Below are 18,698 nucleotides of genomic sequence, written 5' to 3'. Positions count from 1 at the left end.
GGAATACCATTAAACCGTAATACTAAGTGACTAGAGTTTTGATTTTTTGTTGGCTGAGTTGAGAACATGCGCCATGCTTGTGTACCACTTTCTACGCTGATGCCCTGTTATCAAAACGACCTCAACTAACCACCACAGGGTGGCCAAGTGGTTGGGAATGAATTCCATGCCCGTATTCCACATGGTATGTTCTGGATTCTGGATTTAATTCTTGGCGTTGGTGAATCACACAATGATGGCCAAAGGGAGGTTGAAATGCTTATGTGAGTTTTCTCGACTCCCGGAAGGGTGGACTGTCGTGGCGAAGCCACATACTGGTCCCTTTTTTAAAGAAGAAATGACCTTAATTGAAACATATATTGTTACATTAAAAAAAAAAAAAACAATTCGAATCTTTGAAGTTAGATGTATAATGGGCTCGACAACTAGTCCTCATTTTTACTAAAAAAATAGGGATTCTTCTGGACAAAGGCTCTGTGGAAACGTATATTGTTACATTTAGCTTTACATTTATATCCATGTTGTCAATATTTTGGGTAAGTTATTGGTGTATTTGGAATCATGTTACGTGGTGTTACAATATCACTTAAATGTCTCTATAAGTGGAAAATATGAACTATGTCGTCCACCGTAACATGTGAAAAGTTGCACCACATGACAAGTATTCCACTTACACAAAAGTTTATGTATTTTGAGCGAGACTAGTAGTACAATTGTATAACTTATTGATACACTACAACCTTTGCATATGGTCCAATATCCTAGTGGATAGGGTGTTGGATTTTCATCTATGCGTCTCGGGTTCGAAACTTCCCCTCCTTTAAATTATTATAATAGTTTCAAACCTTTCCCCTCCCCTTAACAACAAAAATGTTATTTATTATTGATAATTATTATTAAGTTCCGAATAAGAGAGAAGTCATACATCACATGTCACCAATAGGAAAGAAGCACATTAATCAACACTTCAATAATAATTCAATCATCAACAACTACGTCATATGATTTACAAAATTTGATCTAAATAATTGATTTTCCTAGCATTACCCTTTCTTCATATATATGCAAAAGCATATTACGTACCTATATATGTATAGATACTATTCTTATGTACCAATACATTCATACTAAAACTTATGTACCAATATTTCCGTCTCCGTACTTACATACCAAATCACCAATACTTATGTACCTATGATATTTTTTTTTTAAATATAGATTGTTTTTGTATTGATGTTGACTTAAAAAAATAAAATAAAAGAACTTGAATTTTGAATAAATTTTAGGGAATTGTTATTAGCACTCAAAAAATCTCATTTGGCACTCCAAACTTTCTATAATTAGAAAGAAAAATACACTTGTGAGGAGTGTAGAATGAGATTTTTGGAGTGCTAATAACAATTCTCAAATTTTATCTATTAATATAATTAGAGTGCAAAATATCGGAAGTATGGATGGTTAGAGAATCTGGAATGGTAAATTTATGAATAATAAATGTGGTAGAAGTACTTAAATATGGTAAGTTTCAAAAATAGGGACTTGAATTAGATTTAGAAAACCTTAAACTATTTATAAAAGAAAAATATGTTAAACCCTAAGATTTAAAAGGCTAAAAACAAAAACACTATATCTCACGGGAAGTGCGATTGACACTCCAAAAATCTCATTCTACACTCCTCACAAGTGTATTTTTCTTTCTAAATATAGAAAGTTTGGAGTGTAGAATAAGAAATTTAGAGTGCCAGTAACAATTCCCTATCTCACTCCAAATTAGTATCCGTAAAAAAATGTTAGCAAGACTCATTAATGTAAATTAGTAATACCACATATATATGACATTAACCTTTGGTCGCGAAGGGCTGCGGGTATTTGTTGGTAGTAGAGGGCAAAGAAAGATGTAATAACTAATCCAAAACAACCAGTGGAAACTCTAATGAAAGAGGAGCTAGAAATGAGACTTTTCATCAATAACAGGCTAATAAAATATATTGCTATTGGAATTAACGTAAGAATGCTCTGATCCTTATAAGCTTATCGGAGAGCGAGATAGGGATGGCAACAGAGCCTGTCGGGTTCAGCTCTTGGGATAGTTTGGGGAAGGAAAGGATACTCATGAGTGTTTTTGGCAAGGGCGTAGAGAAGATGAGGCTTTCCTGCCATTACAACTTTTGCAGTTTGTGTTATTTTAGCGTCTTGTTAAACAATCCCATAGCTGTAATTTTCCAGACTACGTATTGGTTTGGTACTGAGATGCTTTGATAAAAAGTGGATATAAAAAAAACTGAGCTTAAAAAGATGTTTGATAAACACTTAAAAACAACTTATTTTTATAGTTTTGGATGAAAAAAAAAAACTGAAAACATGAAGCAGCAAAATTGAGCTTATTCTCACAGCACAGCAGAAATAATTTTTTTTCAAAGCACAGTAATACCAAACCAGCCCTACTTCGACCACAAAGATCAGTTTCTTTGAGCTGTCCTCTCCTCGTGCGCTTATTTCCTGCATGCATACGCAACGTAATGCTCTTTAGCAATTTGTACGTCAGTCATCAGTCATCGCCACTAGCTCCGATTAAAATGAGGTTAATTGTCGAAACTGTGCTCATATGCCAACATTAGAGAACCAAGAACATATTATAAAAACTTAATTGCCAAACTTTTATTTCAGATACTTTGGTCTAAATCTTTTAGTATTACTTTACCAATGTGGTTTACTTCAATTTTCGCCAAATTAATTTTCATCAATTTATCATAACTTTGGTCTCTACGTATAGGTCACGTGCTGTCATAGTTTTTTTTTATTTTTTACGTCCAATTTCAAATACTTCCGTTTGAATAAGAAAAATAAACTTGAAATTTGGACAAATTAAAAACTAGAGTTTATAAATAAACATGCACTAATCCTCTTATTTAGATTTATAAACATATAAATTTAGAATTTTCGAGTTGAAAAAAAAATTGAAATTTGGGACCTCTAATTTCCATGTTTAAGATCTATGTAGATAGTTGTCATTTTTGAATTTCTACAAGTGAGATTTAAAAATTATAAAAAAAAAGAAAATAATAAAAACTCAACCATAGTGGTCACTATTGTTAGTCCCACCACCACACCCATCATCATCACCGTTGCCATCGTCACCACTCACCAAATTATAGTTGCTGCCACCAATACCCACCATCACCGCCACTATCATCATGACTTATTATCATCATCGTCGTTATCGTTGCCACCATCCACCATCTTCATCACTGCCGCCACCACTGCCGCCAATGTTGCCACCACCTCCACCCACCATCATCATCACCACCACCTTTGTTAGTACATTTCCTAACTACTATCTCTCAATGTTAGAAAACCAAGAACATGTTATAAAAACCTAATTGCCAAACTTTTACTTCAGATACTTTGGTTTAAATCTTTTAGTACTTTACCAATGTGGTTTACTTCAATTTTCGCCAAATTAATTTTCATCAATTTTTCATAACTTTGGTCTCTACGTGTAGGTCACGTGTTCTCATAGTGTTTTTTTTATTATTTTATTATTTTTTTTACGTTCAATTTTACTTACTTCCATGTTTGGGACCTCTAATTTCCATGTTTAAGATCTATGTAGATAGTTGTCATTTTTGAATTTCTTATTTAAAAATTTAAAAAAAAAAAAAAAAAAACTCAACCATTAGTGGTCACCATTGTTAGTCCCACCACCGTTGCCACCACCACTTGCCATCATCATCGATGCTGCCATCTCCACCCACCATCATCACTGTTGCCGTCGCCACCACTCACCATAATTATCGTTGCTACCACCATTACCCACCATCACTGCCACTGTCATCATGCCTTATTATCATCATCATCGTTATTGCGGCCATCATTCACCATCTTCGTCACTGTCGTTGACGCTGCCATTACTGCCGCCAACACTGCCACCACCTCCACCCACCATCATCACCACCACCACCTTTGTTAGTACATTTCCTAACTACTACCTCTTACATTGGATTCTGTATTTGAATTTCCTTATCCTTTTAGGTTAACCAAATAAGAAAAATTTACAAATAAGAAAATAAATTTTAGAAAAAAATAAATAAATCACAAATTTTAGAAAATAAATTTCTTCATTTTGCAATTCCTTGAAAATCTTTAATTTCTTCGTTCACAGATATTAGAATTGTGGTAATATCACACTAAGTGAAACCAAATTTTCATTGATGCAAGTCCCCTATTTTTTCACACAAAAAATAATTATTGTTGCATGGCTTGATTTTGCATTATTCTGACTTACGTTGTGAGACTAGATATAGAAGAATTGTAGTATAGCAACGACAGAAAGTACTTTTATTTTTTATTTTTATTCAAGTTGCTGCTTGCATACTTGAATTCTTTTTTTACCTATAACACACGCAAACCAATTGTCACTATATATAGTTTGTGCCAATTCGTCTATGTATAATTATGTATTACTATTACATTTTCTGTTATAAAATTTGCCCTAAGTTGTTGCTGCTGCTGGTGGTGGCTTAATCAAACTTTTTAGCCAGCCTAATTAAGCAACTAATCACATAAGCCCTCGTGCTCAGGGGCACCCTGCAGGGGCAAATCCTATTTTACGACCACCTACATCATACACCACCTGCAGCCTCTTCTGCTGAACGTTACCAAATATCCCAACGTCGCTGTCGTCGCTGTTCCCGGCAAACGCCAGGCAAACTTGATTGGCACTCGCCACATACATTATCCCCGTCTCGTCCAAATCCAACGTCATCCCTCCGCCGAAAGCAAACGACATCTTCGGATACGTCGGCGTTTTAACATTGCTGAAGTCGTAGCAAGTGTCGAGAATAGAAAGCGCCGGAGCCGAGGTGTAGCTCTTCATCCGCTGCCGAAACGCGTCCCGTAGTGCCCTGTATGCCGTCGCCGGCAAGCGCGTGATCACCGTCCCGGAATCGATAATCGTCCCGGAGGAGGAAAAAACTTGACCGGAAATCGGTAATTTTTTCCCGCCAACGCTGATCGCGACCACGTTGAGGCCGTAAAACGACCCGTCGTCGGAGACGTCGACGAGGGGTGTGAATTTCACGCCCTTGGAAGATTGGCCGCCTTTGCCGAATCTGAGGTATCCAGTGCCGCTAGATGTGGAGGGGAGGCAGTAGGAGAAGAACCGGTTGTATTTCAAGGCGGATTGCTCGACGAGGGAGATGTTATCCCGGCCAAGACCGAGCAAACCGGCGGCACCCCCGAAGAGGCCCTTGTTGTTCTGGCCGCATCCGAACAAAAATCCATCAAAAACATCCGTCGACGTCAGGCTCAGCCGCTCTTTCCCTAAATATCCGACGGAGAAGGACCGATCTCCGTACTGAATGGTGTAGATGCATGTGGAGGTGTAGCAGCGGGGGCTGTATCCCGTGGCTGACGCCAGCTGGGAACATGTGGCAGAATTGCATGAAACATTGACGTATGAGGCGGAGGTTGCGGGGTCAAAGATGGGCTCCTTCTGGTCGTAACACGAACCAGCACATGGGCGGCATTGGGTCCACGTAAGATCGCTGCCTGTGTCGAAAATGAGGGAAAGCTGCTTCTTGGGTGAGCCCAGAGCCACGTTGACAATGTAATTGCCCGAGCCCACTACGCTTCCGGACTGGGCGGGGATGGTGGCGGCGGCGGATGGACGGGGTTTGCCGACAGTGGTTGTGGATGGTGATTTATTGATGTTGAATCGGGAGTGGATTGAGTCGACTCGGGCTTGGTCCTGGTTGAGGATTTGGGCATGAGTTAGAGTTTTGGATTTGTTCTTGTTGATTCGAGAGCATGGTCCGTGCTTGTGTACCACTTTTAGTACCGATGAAGATGATGACTCCTTGCTCTCACCACCTGAATTCAAATAGATCGATTACAATTAGTTACACTTTTTTACTATAACCGAAGGAGACTACGTCCGATACAAAATCTTAAAACGCTTTCAAGTGATAAGAGTGGTTTTTAAATAACTTTTAAGTACTTTTTGAGGAAACACTTTGCAATATCTCCAATTTTTTTTTTTTTTTTTTAAATTTTAACAAAAGCACTTTTCAACAAAAAATGCTTATAAAGAGAAATATATGATACATAACATTTTCATTTATAAATATGAAAACCCAATTTATGTCTTTAATACGTAACATTTTCTTATAATCTCTAATGTTCTTTGTATTATTTTACTTAGTACTGCAGTCTAGTGATATTTTTTTTTCACTTGTAATTACGAAGTCTTATGTTCGATTTTCGCTAATGGCAAATTTAAATTACATTATTATGGCTAGCCTAATGTGAGAGTTAGCCTCCTCCCTCATCCTTGTCCTTCTGCCAGTCTTGTGGTACCTGCTTATGTGGCCATGAATAAACAAAGAACATGCATGGTTTGTGGATAAATTGGTTTGGTACCAAAAGAAAATAGTTTTTGAAGGTTATGATTTCATGTTCCTATTGAGCAATCATTCCGTAATTTTTAATTATTGTAGCTTGAACACACACAAATATATATATATATATATATATATATATATATATATATATATTTTTTTTTTCTTTTTCTTTTTCCTAGCAAAATATATTATCTACACTAATAAGAGAGGATAGGTTTAGTCTTACAATAAGCTAACAATAATTTAGTTCAAATTCTCTTTTGGTAAGAATCTAACTTAAGACCTCTCACTTACAAGTGAAGAGAAATGCCACTAGACTGTAGTACTGAGTGGCAAATATATATATATATATATACTTACACAAAATATATATATATATATATATTTTTTCGTAGTTAATTAAATTGTTAAATGTAAAAAGGAAAGGAGACCGTTGAAGATGAAACCTAAACGAAAGTGCATAAATATTATTATTTTTTGCTACTACAACAAAACGTCATTTGCACACACACACATAGATATTTTTGAAACAAAAGACTCAGGAAACAAAACCATGAAAAAAAAACTCTTTTAATAACTTTATGAAAGTTCCCAAAATTTAGACAAAACGAGTCATTCTAATTTTTATAGCATAAATTGGTTGGAGCAGCATGTTTTCCTTTTAGTATATATTTCAATTCGATTCACCTTTCATAATTTAAATTAATTTAGTGTAATCTATTAGTAGTATATGAAAAACATAATCCCTTTTGTTATTGGTGTTAATATAATCGTGTTCGCATCAGATAATAGTAAATCCTAGCTCGCTATTTTCATATTTGGTTCCGTACGTATCACCATCATCATGTTGAAACTTACATCAAACTACCAAAACTTTATTACTTTCCAAAATAATATAATTTTATGACTTTAGGATTTTGCAGAATCTAATCCGTGCTTTCTTTATTAAAATATCCCCTAATTTTCTTTTATCTATTTTATAAGACGAAACATTTCTCCGACCAGCCGCAGGACATATATTTCCAACATTGCAATTAAACCTTGTACATAGAAGCAAGCTCTAACAAATTATACAGTGGCCTTCTATGTGAGTGATTTTTTATATGAATGATCTTTTGCAATGATGACTTACGAAATGACCGGTTCAATAATATTGAAAAAAAAAAAAACTTGAACATATTTATTAACCTTTGGCGGAGGAGCTAGGGCTGCATGAGGTTGCTGGCAGCAGAGAATTGAGTTCAACTGTATGAGAAACTGGATGGGGTTCAACTGTATGGGGACTCTGGTTCTCTTCCAAGGCAAAGCCCTTCTCCAAAGAGCTGAGAATTAGGGATAGATATGCAGAGAAGCAAAGTAAATAGTTCATGAGGGAGGAGGAGGAGGAGCTAGAAATACTGGGAGTTGCCGCCGTGAATATCGAAAACTCTTCCCAGAATTCAAATTATGGTGTTGCTCCTACATATAGCGCGACCTTCTCAGCCTTATAAGCGAATGGGAAACCTATTGGCGTCTTACACGTCACCCTTACAACTTGACATGAGACCAATTGATTGATTAGGTTTTTTTATTAAGGGTAGATATAACAGTCTGTAGATATGGCGTATGTGTACGTGTATTTACAACACTACCTACACACATACACAACTTGTGAATAATATTGACATGGTGTGTATTTAGGTATAATATATTGCTTGACCTATAATGACATATAGCTGGATGATATATTGAATATCCCTGTGCATTCGACTCGTTTGACTATATCATTGATCAGGGTTAGCTTGCTTTGTAATCGTATATAGTTGGTGGTATACAAGAGTAGTCTTCATTATGTGATTGGTTAATGTAACGAAAGAGATAAATACATATGAGCTAGTGTATTTATGATTGTATGTGACTTGTGCTATAGAAGTATTTCTTCCTATTCTAGGGTAGAAAACATCGACCAGCACAACATGTTAGTTGATTTATATCATTTCGGTGGATCTAATTACCTACTAATAGCTATAGGGAAGGCACCCAAATTATCATCCACTACTAGTTTGTACTATACCTTAGTATATTATTGCATGAACATAGTTTTCTTGTTAATTATAGGCAAATTAGCAACTTCATTAATTCTTGCATTCATTTCAGCCTTCCAGAAGATATATATAAATTTTTTTTTCACCGTTTGTACAGTATTTTCCAGTAGGGGTGGGCATAAAAACCGCCAAACCGCAAAACCGCATCGAACCGTAAGAAAAAAAACCGTGTTGACTGGAAAAGTCAACTTTGAGTGAAAAACCGAACTGAACCGTTCAAACCGGTTCCAGTTCCGGTTTCGAATGACCAAGAACCAGCCGAACCGAACCGAACCGTTTTATTAATAATAAATAAATAAATTATATATACACACACATGTCATGGTATAATAGGTTGAAAAATTGTGTACAGGAGTTGCTGCTTCTTGCTTGCTCTCTGAAGTCTGAAAACTTGCAATTTGTTTCATCATTTTTTTGTTTGTTGACTGATTGACCAGTGCATATGTATTTTAGTTGTCTCTTTTTGTTGACTTGGTGCCACTACCAAAGACATTTGCATTAAAAAAGATGTGTTGTATGCAACTTTATGTAATCAGTTTTAGAAGATGTATTTGAATGCATAATAATTTGGTGTTCAAATAATTTATTATTAGGAACCGTAAACCGGCAAGAACCGAATCGGAACCGGTGTAGACCGAACCATAATGTTCTAGTCATAAATTTAAGTGGAACCGCACCGAATCGAACCGTTAATATATTTCGATTCCGGTTCCAATTTAGGGGTGGAACCGCACCGAACCGCACCGTGCCCACCTCTATTTTCCAGCACTGAATTGACTTGGGTCAACGTTGTCAATTTTCATGCCACTTGACTTTTCAGTAGTGGAGACATGCTGGAATGGCAGCCCAAAGGAATCATCATGTTTTCCATGATTTTACTCATCCAAAACAAATATATATGATGAGCGGATCCTTTTAAAGGGGCAAATCAATTCTTTGGTTTGTTGATGGAGACTCGTTTAATTTTGATATCATCATAATATATAAGTAGTGCTGATGATGGTGTTAGGTGAAATGAAACTACATGAGTCTTAATATGTACTCATTGACAATCCAATGAGTTGGTTTGCCACCTCTAAATTCATACACAATTGTTAGACAATTTTTTTTGAGGCCCACTCCGTCTACTTTTAGGTCTTTCTTCAAATATCATGTTTAAAAAAAATTACCTAACATAAAACCATATAACGGTTGGAATAAGACTTTAGGGCCGTATTCGGTAATTTTTTTTTCTACTACAAATAAATATCTTAATAGTTTTAAATTTGTCTAATTTTTTGTAAGAATAATCAATGAATAATGTTCTAAATTGATCCGAACATAAAATACATTTACGGAATAGACCCTACAAAAACTTTTGTAAAATGATGGTGGAAAAAAAAGAAGATACGGATCCGTCCCATGTATGTTAATTTTCTAAGTGGTAACCCACCCACCCCAAAATCGACACCATCCCACTATAACGTACTCCACAAATTATATAGAAGTCCAAAATCTAATATTGATGCACTTATTTCATTATCCCATGTAAATCCTTGGCATGCTATTTCTTGTTATTGTTCATATTAAAAATTCGACAACATACCATGATTAAATACAATACTATCAATATTTCGAATTCAGAGTTTGAGAAAATATTATGATTAAAACGAAGACTTGTATGACAGGATAATAATTATTTTTTGGCGTAATTGTGCAATGTAACATCCCGTCCCGAAACTAACGAAACGTACATTGAAATTACAATTTTACCCCTAATCTATTCGGTTACGTGTAGTTTTGTGTAGTGTTGTGTTGTAGGACCACACACACACTCACACATCACCCTCACTCTCCCGGGATTCCCTCCCTCATTCCCTCACTCTTTGTCTCACTCTGTCTCTCTCTCTCTCCCCGAATTCTTCTTCTTCCTCTACACACGGACACACATACAAACATACCCAAACCTTCACCAATCAAGAAACCAATTACACCATTGAACTCGTGAGGTTGTGAGGAGCACAACCATACCAATTCCAGGTAAGAATTCGAACGTTTTCACGTAGTTTCGATGAGGTCCGATTATTGCACTGTTCATGCAAACCTAAACTAGTGTGTTTTTGGAATTTCTAAGCTTGTAGATGTGTTTGTGAGGTTCCCAGGAGCTTGGGAGTAGTTCGTTGGACAAATTTGGACGTCGGGATCGTCCTGTACGAAGTTGGCCAGTTTTTGATTTCGTGGACAGGTATGATCGTGTGATTTTTAGGTCTTAAAAGTTGTTGGGTCTTGTTCTACTAGCTTTAAGGTTGATTTTGGTGCAAGAAACATGGAAAAAGGTGGAAAAACGAGAGAGAAATGGTGAGTTGCAGGTTTTCCGGCGACGGCGACGGCGCCGGCGTCGGTGACTGATTGGAGAAGGAGACGGAATATTCCGTCAAAGTTGACGGAATATTCCTAACGGCAGTTAACGGCGTCCGGTTAAGTTTAACGGAATATTCCGTCAGGTTAACGGAATATTCCTGACGGCGTCTGTTGACACCGTCAGTGTGCAGTGCACGTGGCTGCGCGTGGGGGCGCGTGGGTCCGTGCCTGTTCAGGCGCGTGGGGGCGCGTGCGTGGTCCAAAAATTATTTTAAAAATATGGGTGTGATCCTGAGGTTGTGTAGATCACGTTGGTATATTCAATTGTCCAATTTGAGCAATGTATGAGAAGTTATTACAAGAAGTTGCTTAGGTGCTTTTAAATTAACGTTTTCGTAACTTTGTCGCGTATAGGTGATTCGTTTTCCGAAGACGAGCGTACACACCCGAGGCAGGGGGGCTACGACCCTTCTAATTATCAGTGAGTGGGCTTTTGTTTTCCGTATATACCTATATACATATTAATTCCCAGAAATTAAATGGAAAAGGGTATTTGTTTTATGCCATGCATCATATGAATGTTGTTTACGCATCATCGCATGTATTAGTAGTGGCATACATATATATATAAATGTGTATTTGCTGCTGTGGACGCACAGGTAAGTGCCAGGTAAGCGGTGTTCACGTTGTTATGCATTACTGTTTATTATGCAATAGTAGTTTGAGATGCTTAGAGAGTTCATAATCTGCACCCCCGGTGTTAGTGCTCCCGCCCGAGGCCAGGGCCCAACTTTCACGTGTATGTTCACCAGCACCGCATGCTCGCCTTGGATCCAAGATAGGTGCAAGCCTGTCGTACAGACCACATTAGGTGGTTCCGACTTGTAGGTGACCCGCGATTTATCGCCCAGCTTCACGTGATCGTAGCACTAGAGCATACATATATAATACACCCAGCTTGTCGTACAGACCACAATAGGTGGTTCCGACTCGTGTGCAGATTCAGATGTTGAGTTGAGCGTGGAGCTCTATCTACAGCCGTACAGGTCACGTTAGGTGACTCCCGGCTGCTAGATTATATGTTGTTGATGTGTTTTACACTTGAGCAATTATATTTGATTATGAGATTCTGTTGTGGCATATTGTGAGCATGAATGGCATATCATGGAGCATGATTGACTTATCTATATATACGTACATATGTTCATGTTCTGGGAAGTACAGGTTTTACAGCGAGGGGTTAGAATGTATTTTGCTAAAGAGTTTTCAAAGAACTTTGTTTTTGCCCACTCACGCTTTTGTTTTTGCGCCCCTCCAGGTTCTAGTGGTCTAGCAAGTTCGGTGGTTTATCCCAGAGGGCGTCCCGGCATTTCTGACAGACACTCACCATTGTAGGGTCACCTTCGGGTGTACATATGTCGTATCTTCCTTTTTCGACTGCTGTAGACTTGCTCTGAATTGTGTCTCACATACACTAGTACTTTGTACGATATTAGGTTTTTTAATTATTAGTACTTTTATATTACTATATCTCATTAGCTTCCGCACGCGCACATGGCTACGTCACCTTCGTGTGACGGCCAGCATGCCCTGATCTCGGTCGGGGTGTGTCAGCTTGGTATCAGAGCCTAGTTTTGGCAGTCCTGTGTCTTTGTGAGTATTCTAATAGTTGGTGTCTTCTGTCAGAATCATGCCGCCTCGTCGGGAACCACGTCGCTCAGATGAGCCTAGTTTCCCTGATCTTACTCAGTTGGGGGAAGTGATTGCTACAGCCCTTCAAACAGTGATGCGCCCTCCCCAGAGGACTCCTCTGGAGACTATGTATAACCTGAAGTTGGATAAGTTTAAAGGTAATGAGGGTCATGAAGGCGCAGAACGTTGGTTGGAACACATAGAAAAGACTTTCCGTGTGTTGCATAACCAAGGGAACCTTCCTATGGAAAGGTGGGTTGAAACAACCTCTTGGTTTCTGGAGATGGAGTCTGCAGCTTGGTGGGAGCAAGAACTTCGTATGTTGACTCCAGCTCAGAGAACCGATTGGAATGTTTTCAAGGATGTGTTTCAGAGGAGATTTGTACCCCCTGAGTATATTGACCGTAAGAAACAAGAATTCACTGAGTTGAAACAGCGGAAGATGACGGCTAACGAGTATTATCGTAAGTTCACTGATTGGTCTCGTTACTATCCTGATGTCGCTGGTAATCCGGCGGAGATGCTTCGTCGTTTTCGCTTGGGCACTAAGAAGAAATGGCGTTCTATGGTGACTACTACTCACTGTGAGTCCTACCAGGAGTTCTATGAGATATTGTTGAGGGTAGAGGACTCTGAGAACATGTCAAGTGATAGTGACGAAGAGAAAAACGGCAATCAGAAGAAAGACGACAAAGGAAAAGGTCAAACATCGCTAGGGCCTCGCCAAACTCAGAACTTTAAAAGGGGTGGTGCTAGTTCAAGTTCGTCTAGTGGTGGTTTCAGTGCCTCTGGACAAGGACGTGGAGGTAGATTTTATGGAGGTGCTCGAGGCCAGAGACAAGGTGATGGTGGTCGAAACCGAATTCCATTTTGCCGTAGGTGTAATAACCGACACTTCGGCGAGTGCAGGCAGATTAGCGGTAATTGTTACACGTGTGGACAGGTGGGACATAGAGCGGTGAATTGTCCCCAGAGTCAGCAGCAGAAGCCGCAGCAGACCTTTATGCCGCCACCTGCACCGATTCGGCAAATCCAGGGTCCGAGTAATTATGGTCAAGCAGGTAGAGGTGGTGCCTATCACTATCAGGGTGATGCTGTTCCCTATGCTCCAGGACCGTATCAGTACCCCCAGGATCCGTATTCACAAGGTGGTTATCCCCCGTATCCCAGCAACTTCATGCCGTATCCTCCAGCTCCAGTTGGTGGTTCTCAGTGGTACCAAGGAGGACAATATCAGCAGAGTGAGAATGCTACTAGTAGTGCAGGGTCTTCGAGACAGATGGGTCAGCCCAGTCAGGGGCGTGGAGCTCAAGGTCGCAGTGTTCAAGTGAGCAGAGGTCGTGGCGGACGACAGCAGGGCCTGGGGCGTATTCACAATATTTCCCTGCAGGATGCTCAGAACAACCCGGACTTGATAATGGGTACGTTAAACATTCTTGGTTATTTTGCTAGAGTCTTAATTGATTGTGGAGCTACACACTCCGTAATTTCTCATACATTTGCTCAAGTAACGCAACCTCGCCCCACATCTCTAGGGTACGATTTAGAGTTCGCTATGCCTAGAGGAGAGAGATGTGTTGTAGATTGTATGTACCCAGGATGTCCAGTGATAGTAGAAGGTGTAGTTATGCCCGCTGATCTTATCCCGTTAGATATTGTCGACTTCGATGTGATTTTGGGCACAGATTGGTTGCACTTCTATCGTGCCAACATTGATTGTTACGGGAAAGTAGTTGCGTTTCACCGTCCTGGATTACCTGAGGTTACTTTTGTGGGTGAGCAGAGTGGGGTAAGACACGGCGTTATTTCGGCTTTGCGAGCAAAGAAGTTGTTGTCTAAAGGTTGTCAGGGGTATCTAGCTCATGTGGTGCTAGAGGAGACCGTTCCTAGCAGAATTGAAGATGTGAGAGTGGTTAGACACTTCCCTGATGTTTTTCCTGAGGATTTACCTGGTTTACCCCCAGATCGAGATGTGGAGTTCAATGTTGAGTTGCTTCCAGGTACCAATCCTATTTCTTTAACTCCTTATCGTATGGCTCCTGCTGAGTTAAGAGAATTGAAAGTGCAGTTACAGGAATTAGTGGATAAGGGATTCATTCAGCCTAGTACTTCACCTTGGGGCGCTCCAGTGTTGTTTGTGAGAAAGAAAGATGGGACTTTGAGGCTATGTATCGACTACAGACAATTGAATCGGGTGACGATTAAAAACCGTTATCCATTGCCTCGTATCGACGATTTGTTTGATCAGCTGAGAGGTGCTTGTGTATTTTCTAAAATAGACTTGAGGTCTGGGTACTATCAGCTGAAGATTAGTAGGGATGATGTTCCTAAGACGGCGTTCAGGACTCGTTACGGTCATTACGAGTTTCTGGTTATGCCGTTTGGGTTGACGAATGCACCAGCAGCTTTTATGGATTTAATGAACCGAGTATTCCAGCCTTACTTGGATAGATTTGTTATTGTCTTTATTGACGATATTCTGGTGTATTCTAAGTCCAAAGCGGAGCATGTTCGACATCTTACTTTGGTGTTGAAGAGGTTGAGGGAACACCAATTATATGCTAAGTTTAGCAAGTGCCAATTCTGGTTAGATCAAGTTGCGTTTTTGGGGCACATCATTTCTGCTCAAGGTATTCTTGTTGATCCTCAGAAGGTTGCAGCTGTGGAAAGTTGGGAGCAACCACGAACCGTCACTGAGGTGAGAAGTTTCATTGGTTTGGCGGGATATTATCGGAGATTCGTTAAGGATTTTTCGGTAATTGCCTTGCCACTGACGAGATTAACAAGGAAAGACGTTAAGTTTGAGTGGAATGATAAGTGTGAGCAAAGTTTCCAGCAGTTGAAGCATTGTCTTACTAATGCACCTGTTTTGGCACTCCCGGACGATAATGGTGATTTCGAGGTTTATAGCGATGCTTCCTTGAATGGTCTGGGATGTGTATTGATGCAGCATGGTAGGGTGATTGCTTATGCTTCGCGGCAATTGAAAACCCATGAGATGAATTACCCTACACATGATTTGGAATTGGCTGCTATCATTTTTGCGTTGAAGTTGTGGAGACACTATCTTTACGGAGAGAAGTGTAGGATCTTCACAGACCACAAGAGTCTTCAGTATCTCTTCACCCAGAAGGAACTTAATCTTCGTTAACGGAGGTGGTTGGAGTTGCTCAGCGATTACGATTGCATGATTGATTATCACCCTGGTCGTGCGAACGTAGTAGCCGACGCACTTAGCAGGAAGTCACATGGCCGTATCAGTGCGTTGTACGCTAGTCGTATTCCTCTTTTGGTGGACTTGCGTACTACGGGAGTAAGGTTGGAAGCAGAAGATCAAGAAGTGGCGTTACTTGCTAATTTTCGAGTTAGGCCAATCTTGGTTGATCGGGTGCTTGAAGCTCAGGTAGCTGATGAACAGACTCAAGAACTAATTCGAGCTCGAGATCAAGGAAGGAGGCGAGATCTCAGAGTTCGTGATTCTGATAGCATGTTGATGTTAGAGGGTAGAATGTTCGTGCCTAGTAATGTGGAATTGAAGAAGGAAATTCTTGATGAAGCACATATCTCGGCTTATGCCATGCACCCAGGGGCAACCAAAATGTATCATACTATTCGACCATTTTACTATTGGCCGGGTATAAAAAGGGAGATAGCTGAGTATGTGAGCAGTTGTGCTGTTTGTCAGCAGGTTAAAGCAGAAAGAAAGAAGCCGTTTGGATTGTCGCAACCGCTTCCTGTTCCAGAGTGGAAATGGGAAAATATCACTATGGATTTTGTGTACAAGTTGCCGCGTACACATAATGGCTTTGATGGCATTTGGGTGATCGTTGATCGGCTCACTAAGTCGGCACATTTCATTCCAGTGAGAGAGAAGTACTCTTTGAGCCGGTTAGCAGAGTTGTTTATTTCAAAGGTTGTGAAGTACCATGGTGTCCCTGTAAGTATCGTCTCGGATCGTGATCCACGATTCACATCGAAGTTTTGGGTAGCTTTTCAAGAAGCTTTGGGTACGAGACTACTTTACAGTACGGCATATCATCCACAGACGGACGGACAGTCCGAGAGAACTATTCAGACTTTGGAAGATATGATGCGAGCATCAGTGTTACAGTTCAGTGATGCTTGGCACCAGCGATTAGACTTGATGGAATTTGCTTACAACAACAGTTTCCATTCGAGCATTGGCATGGCGCCATTTGAAGCCTTGTATGGTAGATCTTGTCGCACTCCGTTATGTTGGTCAGAGATTGGCGAAAGAGTCTTAGTGGGTCCGGAGATTGTTGAGGAGACTACTCAAAATGTTCAGGTAATTAGGTCTAACCTGAAAGCAGCTCAGGACAGGCAGAAAAGTTTAGCAGATCGACATGCTACGGACAGAGTGTATGAGGTCGGAGATGGGGTATTTTTAAAACTTTCACCGTGGAGAGGTGTTGTGCGGTTTGGAAAGAAAGGGAAGTTGAGTCCCAGGTACATCGGACCGTACATAGTCACAGAACGAATTGGTGAGGTAGCTTACAGGTTGGAGTTGCCTCCGGAGTTGGCTAAAGTGCATAACGTTTTTCACGTGTCTATGCTCCGACATTATGTTGCGGATCCGTTGCATGTGATACCTCCTCAACCGTTAGAAATAAATCCAGATTTGACGTACGACGAGGAACCGTTAACGATCTTGGATTGGAAAGAGAAGGTTCTGAGGAACAAAACGGTGAATTTGGTGAAAGTTTTATGGAGGAATCACTCGGTTGAAGAAGCTACTTGGGAGACAGAAGAACGAATGAGGGATTTGTATCCTAGATTGTTTTTCGATCACTAGGGGTTATATGAGGTTGTTTTGAATTTCGGGACGAAATTCTATTAAGGTGGGTAGGTTGTAACATCCCGTCCCGAAACTAACGAAACGTACATTGAAATTACAATTTTACCCCTAATCTATTCGGTTACGTGTAGTTTTGTGTAGTGTTGTGTTGTAGGACCACACACACACTCACACATCACCCTCACTCTCCTGGGATTCCCTCCCTCATTCCCTCACTCTTTGTCTCACTCTGTCTCTCTCTCTCTCCCCGAATTCTTCTTCTTCCTCTACACACGGACACACATACAAACATACCCAAACCTTCACCAATCAAGAAACCAATTACACCATTGAACTCGTGAGGTTGTGAGGAGCACAACCATACCAATTCCAGGTAAGAATTCGAACGTTTTCACGTAGTTTCGACGAGGTCCGATTATTGCACTGTTCATGCAAACCTAAACTAGTGTGTTTTTGGAATTTCTAAGCTTGTAGATGTGTTTGTGAGGTTCCCAGGAGCTTGGGAGTAGTTCGTTGGACAAATTTGGACGTCGGGATCGTCCTGTACGAAGTTGGCCAGTTTTTGATTTCGTGGACAGGTATGATCGTGTGATTTTTAGGTCTTAAAAGTTGTTGGGTCTTGTTCTACTAGCTTTAAGGTTGATTTTGGTGCAAGAAACATGGAAAAAGGTGGAAAAACGAGAGAGAAATGGTGAGTTGCAGGTTTTCCGGCGACGGCGCCGGCGTCGGTGACTGATTGGAGAAGGAGACGGAATATTCCGTCAAAGTTGACGGAATATTCCTAACGGCAGTTAACGGCGTCCGGTTAAGTTTAACGGAATATTCCGTCAGGTTAACGGAATATTCCTGACGGCGTCTGTTGACACCGTCAGTGTGCAGTGCACGTGGCTGCGCGTGGGGGCGCGTGGGTCCGTGCCTGTTCAGGCGCGTGGGGGCGCGTGCGTGGTCCAAAAATTATTTTAAAAATATGGGTGTGATCCTGAGGTTGTGTAGATCACGTTGGTATATTCAATTGTCCAATTTGAGCAATGTATGAGAAGTTATTACAAGAAGTTGCTTAGGTGCTTTTAAATTAACGTTTTCGTAACTTTGTCGCGTATAGGTGATTCGTTTTCCGAAGACGAGCGTACACACCCGAGGCAGGGGGGCTACGACCCTTCTAATTATCAGTGAGTGGGCTTTTGTTTTCCGTATATACCTATATACATATTAATTCCCAGAAATTAAATGGAAAAGGGTATTTGTTTTATGCCATGCATCATATGAATGTTGTTTACGCATCATCGCATGTATTAGTAGTGGCATACATATATATATAAATGTGTATTTGCTGCTGTGGACGCACAGGTAAGTGCCAGGTAAGCG

At 40.2% G+C, this 18,698-nt stretch overlaps 1 protein-coding gene across 1 annotated transcript; it reads right to left on the bottom strand.

Annotated features, from left to right (window-relative positions):
* Positions 1-4,315: 4,315 nt before the first annotated feature.
* Positions 4,316-7,902, bottom strand: LOC137718588 (aspartyl protease family protein At5g10770-like). Its single transcript, XM_068458138.2, has 2 exons — positions 7,590-7,902; positions 4,316-5,871 (listed from the first exon to the last, which is right to left on the bottom strand). The coding sequence occupies exons 1-2, from the start codon at positions 7,768-7,770 to the stop codon at positions 4,577-4,579; spliced, it is 1,476 nt and encodes a 491-aa protein (XP_068314239.2). The 5' UTR covers positions 7,771-7,902; the 3' UTR covers positions 4,316-4,576.
* Positions 7,903-18,698: the final 10,796 nt, after the last annotated feature.

Source organism: Pyrus communis, chromosome 8, assembly GCF_041283825.1.
Source record: "Pyrus communis isolate YQ-2024b chromosome 8, ASM4128382v1, whole genome shotgun sequence".
Taxonomy (NCBI): Eukaryota; Viridiplantae; Streptophyta; class Magnoliopsida; order Rosales; family Rosaceae; genus Pyrus; species Pyrus communis.
Note: the sequence above shows the minus strand (reverse complement) of the source record. Positions and strands in the feature narration are given on the sequence as shown.

Bases quoted from the DNA above. Each gene is read 5' to 3' on its own strand.
- LOC137718588 (XM_068458138.2), bottom strand. From the start codon at position 7,770: ATGAACTATTTACTTTGCTTCTCTGCATATCTATCCCTAATTCTCAGC. The intron at 5,872-7,589 runs GTTAATAAATAT...ATTTGAATTCAG, and splicing joins CCCTAGCTCCTCCGCCAAAG to GTGGTGAGAGCAAGGAGTCA.